This window comes from Berghia stephanieae, chromosome 14 (genome assembly GCF_034508935.2).
Source record: "Berghia stephanieae isolate SIO BIC M18660-M18661 chromosome 14, UCSD_Bste_1.3, whole genome shotgun sequence".
Lineage (NCBI taxonomy): Eukaryota > Metazoa > Mollusca > Gastropoda > Nudibranchia > Aeolidiidae > Berghia > Berghia stephanieae.
This window is the reverse complement of record NC_088373.1, coordinates 17,206,616-17,216,525: the sequence shown is the minus strand read 5'-3', so window position 1 is coordinate 17,216,525 and position 9,910 is coordinate 17,206,616. Positions and strand designations below refer to the sequence as shown.

General features: G+C 45.3%; 1 protein-coding gene across 1 annotated transcript; it reads right to left on the bottom strand.

The window, feature by feature from the left end:
* Positions 1–284: 284 nt before the first annotated feature.
* LOC144960034 (enteropeptidase-like) lies at positions 285–4,812 on the bottom strand. Its single transcript, XM_078892983.1, has 2 exons — positions 4,513–4,812; positions 285–1,196 (listed from the first exon to the last, which is right to left on the bottom strand). Exon 2 carries the CDS (start codon positions 950–952, stop codon positions 413–415), a length of 540 nt encoding a protein of 179 aa, XP_078749109.1. The 5' UTR covers positions 953–1,196; positions 4,513–4,812; the 3' UTR covers positions 285–412.
* Between the last annotated feature and the right edge of the window lie 5,098 nt (positions 4,813–9,910).

The following is a 9,910-nucleotide window of genomic DNA, read 5'->3' as shown; positions in this document are numbered from 1 at the left end:
AGAGCAATATCCACTTAACCGTGCTCAAAACGCTTTAAAAGAAGTCCCTGGTCTCGTCTTTTTACAATTTCTCCAATAACAGACGAAGCATATAATAATCATGAAAAACATTTCAAATGGTTTAAATTTGTACCTATTCGTTTAATCGGTACAACTCCACACAGCTACAAGTAAGTGCAAGCTTATTTTTGTCAGATATTAACCAAAAGACTGTATTAGGTAATGAAAAAAAAACAAAAAAAAAAAAAAAAAAAAAAAAAAACAAACAAACAAAACAAACAAAAACAAAGTCTTGTCTCCAGCAACTCTTTTCGTCAATACGGGAAACTTTCCATTGGCATTTCGGAAATATTTCCGTCAATTTTGTCCAAACCGTAGCAGCTCTGGACCTTTTAAGCACTCTCATGAAAATCTATTTATTGGTTCTGTCCAGGCTATCTTTGATCCATTCAAGATAATGAGAAATTCTGACAAATGCCGGATCATGTTTCTCCAGCGATTCTTTGCAGTGACTATGTGACATCATCCCTACTGGGATAAATCTCCTGTTGATCGGACACATCAACGGTCCTTCGTAATGTCCGAGCTGTTCCCTCACTTCTCTATTTTCTGCATAGATGAAGGTATTCGTATTCGATATGACCTTTACGTATTTATAACTGATTCGATTACCAGCCCATTTCAGAACGATACACAGAGTGTCTGTGGAGTGTGGGATATCAGTGTGACTGGCAGGAGCACACCAAGGACTCGCTCTTTCATTTTCCTTCTCCCTATGAATAAGAGCTAGATCGTCAAAAGACTTGGTGATATCGTAGGTCTTTCTCACGGTATCTCTGGACACGCAATGATCCGATGTCAGAACCCACGTCTTGGACAAGTAAATTCCTATACAGCTAACATTGACCTTATTTTTAACGATTGTATTAACTTCCAAGTTTTGAGGAAACATCGACCTGGGAATGTTCCCATTTGACGGGATTTCGTTTGAATGAATTCCAGTCCAACAGTTTGAGTGATGAGAGCCCTGGTACGAGACATCTGGCTCCAGAAATGTACGCGGCACGTTAAATTGGGAGTAAAAGGCAGAATGTTGTCGTTTTGGCCTTGGCTCTCAAATATCGGACAAATGCTTCAGTTTGTCTTTCCACAGACAGACATTCTCCATGGCACGTACTCTTTCCAGGAAATAATGTCTGGGGAAGAACAATCAAAATAAGAATTATAGACTAGAAAATCAGATGCCATCACTCTGACACCAGAAGATCATTTACACACGGCATGTATTCAGTCATTCACTCTTCCGAAAGAATGTGTTTTTTACACTTCCAATGCAATGGGAACCAGTTTATTTTTTTTTACATTACAATTTTCTCTCCTATTTCTTTCCGTGATCATCGCCTTAGATAGTGACGTCATTTCTATGGACGTGTCAAGCAGACGTTAACGATGGCGGCGGTTTACTGATGTCTATAGATAGTATGCGCTTGGCTAAGAAGCTCATAACATTGCCATCCGGAAGTATAATGGATCAACACACAAAACTGTGTGTATCCATTAACGTTTATAGTCGGGTTAATACAGTTCAGTGAGCATTACTCATAAACGCGGATGGCAAAAAACAATAACAAAGACCTGAGTGACGTCATCTTCGAACTATCTATAGAAGACCCTCAGTACTCATGACTTTTAACTAAATACCAAAAAAAAAAATTAAAAAAAAGGTTGAGCTGTTATATAGCGGAATATCCACTAAATGTGCTAAAAGCGCTTTACAAGGGGCCCCTGACTAACAGCAACACGTAACATGTAGATCGAGTCATGGCGCCTGTAAAGCGATATTACAATTGTTTTCCCGACAGAAACAACGATGTTAACGGCCAGGTACTCATTTTACACCTGAGTACGGTGAGAGAATGTGAGTAAAGAGCCTTTTCCAAGGCTTTTCCAACTACGCGCCCAGCGACGCTCGCACTCAGGACCTTCCGATTCGAACGCGAGTGTCATACCACTTGACCACATCGCTGCAGTGATACACTTAACTTTAGGGGGAAGTTTGTAGGAGATTTTGTCTTTGTGAAATGCATTTCTAATCGTCCCATAGGAAAGGCCGTAAGAATTCGGAGGATCCGCTGTTTTTTTGACATCAATGTCTTTGTCCGGCAAATGTATGAGCACCTAACAGGCTGCATGTGTCCTTCAATATATCACATGTCCGTTGGCCACCAGGGTAGACATATATTATAAACGCGTCGAGTCTGTCTTCAACACTGTGAAATATTTGAAGGCTATCCGTATAGGGAATGAGATTAGCGGAAGAGTAGCGTCCCTTGCTTGGACGTCACCCATAGTCTGTGACGTCACCGGCGGAAAAGTTATTAGAGAGAGATCGTCATGTTGGTTGTGCGCATGCATCTCTCGTCCTCGCCAACATGACGTTCTCTCTCTAATAAATTTTCCGCCTGTGACGTCACAGACTATGGGTGACGTCCAATCAAGGGACGCTACTCTTATTCCGCTAATCTCATTCCCTATTTTCCCCACGGCAAAGGGAATCAACACACGATTACTGTAAACATTTTAACGTTTGAGTCGTGCTTTATTTCAAAGGATGAAAAGATCAAAGGAGTTCGGCATTGGAAAATATTGTCAGGTCTATCACAACGTGTACATATATTCAGGTCTAACTACCGAACCCACCTACAGGCCTAGTGTAACGTTGTTGGAATGGACAATCATATTTTGCGTAATTTGTTTTAGATTTCCATTACAACAATGAGCCCAGAAGGTATTGGTTATCAGACCTTTAAATGAGTGCACGTGGGTCTATCTCTATCGGTATTCAAAATTCGTAATGTCAATTAAGATATACTTAGTATGCGCTTGGCTAAGAAGCTCACAACATTGCCATCCGGGAGTATAACGGACCAACATACAAAAATGTGTTACCATTAACTTTTATAGTCTGGATAATACAGTTCAGTGAGAATTACTCATAAACGTGGATGGCGAAAAAATAATAACAAAGACCTGAGTGACGTCAACTTCATTCTATCTATAAGCCCGCATGCAATAAATCGCGGCACCACATTTTGTACTTTGGAGGAATTTGATTCAATAGTCTGATGTCACGTCGCCCAGCAACGGCGGCCATCGTTGTTCTAAACAAATCGCTACTTTTGATTCTTCATGCTGGCTAGATCTTTTCATATGTCTTGTGATCAGAATGTGTAAAAGTCAAAACATGATCAGATCTATAATGTTTTTTTTTCTCCTCTGGATACGCTTTTATGCTCGTCGGAGAAATATTTTATAAGGGCGTCCGCCATTGTTCCGATAGTTTAGAGCCAGTTACTAAGTTACCATGAGTCATTACGAGGTAAGTGACGTCACGTCTGTTGAAGCGTATTTGCAATAATCTGTGATCACGGGTCTCGGAACGGACAATAACACCACCACCACCACCACCACCACCACCACCACCACCACCACCACCATCACCACCACCACCACCACCACCATCACCACCACCACCACCATCACCACCACCACCACCACCACCACCACCACCACCACCATCACCACCACCACCACCAATAGATAGAATGAAGATGACGTCACTCAGGTCTTTGCTATTGTTTTTTGCCATCCGCGTTTATGAGTAATTCTCACTAAACTGTTTTTACCAGACTATACATGTTCATGGTTAACACAGATTGTTGTCTGTTGGTTCGTTATACTTCCGGATGGCAATGTTGTGAGCTTGTTAGCCAAGCGCACACTATCTATAGAGAGTGATGCGCTTGGCCAAGAAGCTCACAACATTGCCATCCTGAATTATAACGGACAAACAAAGAAAACTCTGTGTAACCTTGATCGCTTATAGATAGAATGCGCTTGGCCAAGGAGTTCACAACATTGCCATCCGGAAGTATAACGGACCAACACACAAACCCTGTGTACCCATGAACTTTTATAGTCTGGTTAATACAGTTTAGTGAGAACAACTCACAAACGCGGATGGCAAAAACAATAACAAAAGCCTGAGTGACGTCATCTGCATACTATCTATAGTCTGGGTTAATACAGTTTAGTGAGAATTACTCATAAATGTGGCTGGCAAAAAACAATAAACAAAGACCTGAGTGACGTCATCTTCGAACTATCTATAGATAGAATGCGCTTGGCCAAGGAGTTCACAACATTGCCATCCGGAAGTATAACGGACCAACACACAAACTCTGTGTATCCATGAACTGTTATAGTCTGGTTAATACAATTTAGTGAGAACAACTCACAAACGCGGATGGCAAAAACCATAACAAAGGCCTGAGTGACGTCATCTGCATACTATCTATAGTCTGGGTTAATACAGTTTAGTGAGAATTACTCATAAATGTGGCTGGCAAAATACAATAAACAAAGACCTGGGTGACGTCATCTTCGAACTATCTATACACACAGACACATCTGGAGTAAAACTAAACACAACTACATCAAAACTCTACTCACCAAAAGGACAAACACGAATGTAAACATCATTTAAATCCTTATTATCTTTATATGGTCAATCATAATTTTGATTATTTTTCTCAAGGTTATTTTTCGACAATAGCTGACGTCATTGCAACACTTTCTCCCATCGAATCCTGACCCAATCTGTTCCCCTGGACGGGACAAAATGGTGATTTGTTTTCATTTCAGTCTGCTATTCGTTACCAGTTAAAAGTCGTACTCTGGAAAAACAGGTATTTAATAATTTGGCCATAAAACTCGTCCCATCGATTTAAATGACTCTCATCGTGGCAACAACTCTCTAACCTGGGACTTTATTAAAATACGTCGCGAAGTCCCAGGTTTGAACGTCTTTGTCAAGATGAGTGTCATTTAAATCGATGGATATTTGAAAAAAAAAAAAAAAAACAACCCAAAAACGAGTTTTCTGGCCAAATTTTTAAACCAGTGTTTTCTTTATCAGAATACGGCCCTTATCTCTTGAAAAACACATCTTTAGAAATTTGGCCATAAAACTGGTCTCCTTCAATAAATATCGAATGATTTAAATGACCCTCAACGTGGCAAAAACTCTCGAGCCTGGGACTTTATGAAAGGACTTCGCGAAGTCCCAGGTTTGAACGTTTTTACTAAGACGAGAGTCATCTAAATCGATAGATATTTGAAGGACGAGTTTTCTGGCCAAATTTCTAGATACGTGATTTTCCAGAATACGGTCCTATCTGTAAACGTGGAGTCTCTAACATAATATTATGGTAATGTTGAATCACTACGGGAGGAGTTACGTCCCTTGTTGGAATTCAAAACATAATTCATTCAAATTTGTTTTGATTTATAATGTATTTCTTGTATCCGGTGCGGATATGTGGCAGACGGATACAAAACGGTGTTATGTTGGAATGAGTCACTTACCGAAAAAATAAAGTAATGAATTCCAAACCAACAAAATTATACTGATGTAACGTTTTATAGAAGGAACGAAACTGACGTCACGCATCTCTTTGTTATTGGTTTTAGCCAGCGATTAAAACAAAAACTAGTACTTGTTTTTCTCATGTTTTTGGCCAGTGTCAGGTTGTAGCTTTGCGATGGCTCCGGGGGGAGGCGGACTAGCGGTCAATATGCAGTGTCAGGCTGTAGCTTTGCGATGGCTCCGGCGGGAGGCGGACTAGCGGTCAATATGCAGTGTCAGGCTGTAGCTTTGCGATGGCTCCGGGGGAGGCGGACTAGCGGTCAATATGCAGTGTCAGGCTGTAGCTTTGCGATGGCTCCGGGGGAGGCGGACTGGCGGTCAATATGCAGTGTCAGGCTGTAGCTTTGCGATGGCTCCGGGGGAGGCGGACTGGCGGTCAATATGCAGTGTCAGGCTGTAGCTTTGCGATGGCTCCGGGGGAGGCGGACTAGCGGTCAATATGCAGTGTCAGGCTGTAGCTTTGCGATGGCTCCGGGGGAGGCGGACTAGGGTCAATATGCAGTGTCAGGCTGTAGCTTTGCGATGGCTCCGGGGAGGCGGACTAGCGGTCAATATGCAGTGTCAGGCTGTAGCTTTGCGATGGCTCCGGGGGAGGCGGACTAGCGGTCAATATGCAGTGTCAGGCTGTAGCTTTGCGATGGCTCCGGGGGGAGGCGGACTAGCGGTCAATATGCAGTGTCAGGCTGTAGCTTTGCGATGGCTCCGGGGGGAGCGGACTGGCGGTCAATATGCGGTGTCAGGCTGTAGCTTTGCGATGGCTCCGGGGGAGGCGGACTGGCGGTCAATATGCAGTGTCAGGCTGTAGCTTTGCGATGGCTCCGGGGGGAGGCGGACTGGCGGTCAATATGCAGTGTCAGGCTGTAGCTTTGCGATGGCTCCGGGGGAGGCGGACTGGCGGTCAATATGCAGTGTCAGGCTGTAGCTTTGCGATGGCTCCGGGGGAGGCGGACTGGCGGTCAATATGCAGTGTCAGGCTGTAGCTTTGCGATGGCTCCGGGGGAGGCGGACTGGCGGTCAATATGCAGTGTCAGGCTGTAGCTTTGCGATGGCTCCGGGGGAGGCGGACTGGCGGTCAATATGCAGTGTCAGGCTGTAGCTTTGCGATGGCTCCGGGGGGAGGCGGACTGGCGGTCAATATGCAGTGTCAGGCTGTAGCTTTGCGATGGCTCCGGGGGAGGCGGACTGGCGGTCAATATGCAGTGTCAGGCTGTAGCTTTGCGATGGCTCCGGGGGAGGCGGACTAGCGGTCAATATGCAGTGTCAGGCTGTAGCTTTGCGATGGCTCCGGGGGGAGGCGGACTAGCGGTCAATATGCAGTGTCAGGCTGTAGCTTTGCGATGGCTCCGGGGGAGGCGGACTGGCGGTCAATATGCAGTGTCAGGCTGTAGCTTTGCGATGGCTCCGGGGGAGGCGGACTGGCGGTCAATATGCAGTGTCAGGCTGTAGCTTTGCGATGGCTCCGGGGGAGGCGGACTGGCGGTCAATATGCAGTGTCAGGCTGTAGCTTTGCGATGGCTCCGGGGGAGGCGGACTGGCGGTCAATATGCAGTGTCAGGCTGTAGCTTTGCGATGGCTCCGGGGGAGGCGGACTGGCGGTCAATATGCAGTGTCAGGCTGTAGCTTTGCGATGGCTCCGGGGGGAGGCGGACTGGCGGTCAATATGCAGTGTCAGGCTGTAGCTTTGCGATGGCTCCGGGGGAGGCGGCTGGCGGTCAATATGCAGTGTCAGGCTGTAGCTTTGCGATGGCTCCGGGGGAGGCGGACTGGCGGTCAATATGCAGTGTCAGGCTGTAGCTTTGCGATGGCTCCGGGGGAGGCGGACTAGCGGTCAATATGCAGTGTCAGGCTGTAGCTTTGCGATGGCTCCGGGGGAGGCGGACTGGCGGTCAATATGCAGTGTCAGGCTGTAGCTTTGCGATGGGTCCGGGGGAGGCGGACTGGCGGTCAATATGCAGTGTCAGGCTGTAGCTTTGCGATGGCTCCGGGGGAGGCGGACTAGCGGTCAATATGCAGTGTCAGGCTGTAGCTTTGCGATGGCTCCGGGGGAGGCGGACTAGCGGTCAATATGCAGTGTCAGACTGTAGCTTTGCGATGGCTCCGGGGGAGGCGGACTGGCGGTCAATATGCAGTGTCAGGCTGTAGCTTTGCGATGGCTCCGGGGGAGGCGGACTAGCGGTCAATATGCAGTGTCAGGCTGTAGCTTTGCGATGGCTCCGGGGGAGGCGGACTGGCGGTCAATATGCAGTGTCAGGCTGTAGCTTTGCGATGGCTCCGGGGGGAGGCGGGCTGGCGGTCAATATGCAGTGTCAGGCTGTAGCTTTGCGATGGCTCCGGGGGAGGCGGACTGGCGGTCAATATGCAGTGTCAGGCTGTAGCTTTGCGATGGCTCCGGGGGAGGCGGACTAGCGGTCAATATGCCGTGGCAGGCGGTTGGTGTGCGAGGGCTCCGGGGGAGGCGGACTAGCGGTCAATATGCAGTGTCAGGCTGTAGCTTTGCGATGGCTCCGGGGGGAGGCGGACTGGCGGTCAATATGCAGTGTCAGGCTGTAGCTTTGCGATGGCTCCGGGGGAGGCGGACTAGCGTTCAATATGCATTGCCGATTTTTGACTGGTTTAATAGGCTTCAACAGTCAAGACGTCACTTCCCTCGTAATGACGCATGGTAACTTAGTAACTGGCTCTAAACTATCAGAACAATGGCGGACGCTCTTATGAAATAAAAGTGTATCCAGAGGAGAAAAACATAATAAATATGATCTTGTTTTGACTTTTATACATTCTGATCACATGACATATGAAAAGTTCTAGCCAGCATGAAGAATCAAAAGTACCGAATCTTTTTGTTTAGAACCACGTTGCTCGCCGTTGCTGGGCGACGTGACATCAGACTATTGAATCCAATTAATGAAACGAAGAAATGTTGAAAATCAGAGGTTCTATTTACATTCGGATCCTTCACAAATAGAAATATTTCTCCAAGTACATTTGTAACCAACCGTCCCTGGTAGGTGTTTTGTTGTTGATGATGCAGAAGGCGACGACTGTATTTATCATTGAAATCATTAGAAGCAACTAAACATATCGTCCTATCCAAAAGGTAGCGGGCAATTGCTGCTGCCCACTGAAATCTATGGAACTCAAGAATTAACCTTGGCTACGTGCGGCTATGTGGTCTTGTTGTATGACACTTGCTTTCGGATCGGAAGGTCCTGGGTTCGAGCCTCGCTCGGCGCATAGTTGAGTCCTTGGAGAAGGCTCTTTACTCACATTCTCTCACCGTACTCAGGTGTAAAATGAGTACCTGGCCGTTAACAGCGTTGACTTTGTCCGAAAAATTGTAATATCGCCTAACAGGCGTCATGTCCCGTCCTAAATGTTAAATGTTGCTGTTGACCAGGGACCCATTGTAAAGCTCTTTGAGCACGTTTAGTGGATATTGCGCTATATAAAAGCTCAATTATATATATATATATATATATATATATATATATATATATATATATATATATATATATAATATATATATATATATATATATATATATATATATATATATATATATACGTCATGTTTCATGCCGTGATAAGTTTTATTTATGACTTCAGGTCAGGATGAACCCGAATCTCGCTTGGAATGGGGTCAGCACAGGCGATCTCTGACGTGAACACAGCGTTTCGTGTCGCTTCCGTCAACACCTTAACGGATTGGATGTTTGTGTTTGGGTGATGAAGGAACGTCAGAACACGGAACAGTTGTATGGGGATAGGATTAGATAATGGTGGTGGTGGTGATGATGATGATGATGATGATGATGATGATGATGATGATGATGATGATGATGATGGTGATGATGATGATGATGATGATGATGATGATGATGATGATGATGATGATGATGATGATGATGATGATGATGATGATGATGATGATGAACGATGACAGACGCCTTTCTGATCTTTTTTATTTTGAAAGATGATATTTTTTTCCTTGTAAATTATCTCTCTTTAATGTACGATTACAGTTATTAATTGGCGACAATGTGGTCTAGTGGTATGAAACTCCCCTTTGGATCGGGAGGTCTTGGGTTCGAGTCCCGATTTGAGGGGCGCATAGTTGAGTCTGAGGAGCGTTGAGCAAACCAAGTTTAAGAGGTGTATGATTATGATTGTTGTTGTTAGATGATGGCTAAGAAACTCACAACATTGCCATCCGGAAGTTTAACGGACCAACACACAAAACTATGTGTAACCTTGAACGTTTATAGATAGTATGCAGATGACGTCACTCATGCCTTTGTTATTGTTTTTGCCATCCGCGTTTGTGAGTTGTTCTCACTAAACTGTATTAACCAGACTATAAAAGTTCATGGTTACACAGAGTTTGTGTGTTGGTCCGTTATACTTCCGGATGGCAATGTTGTGA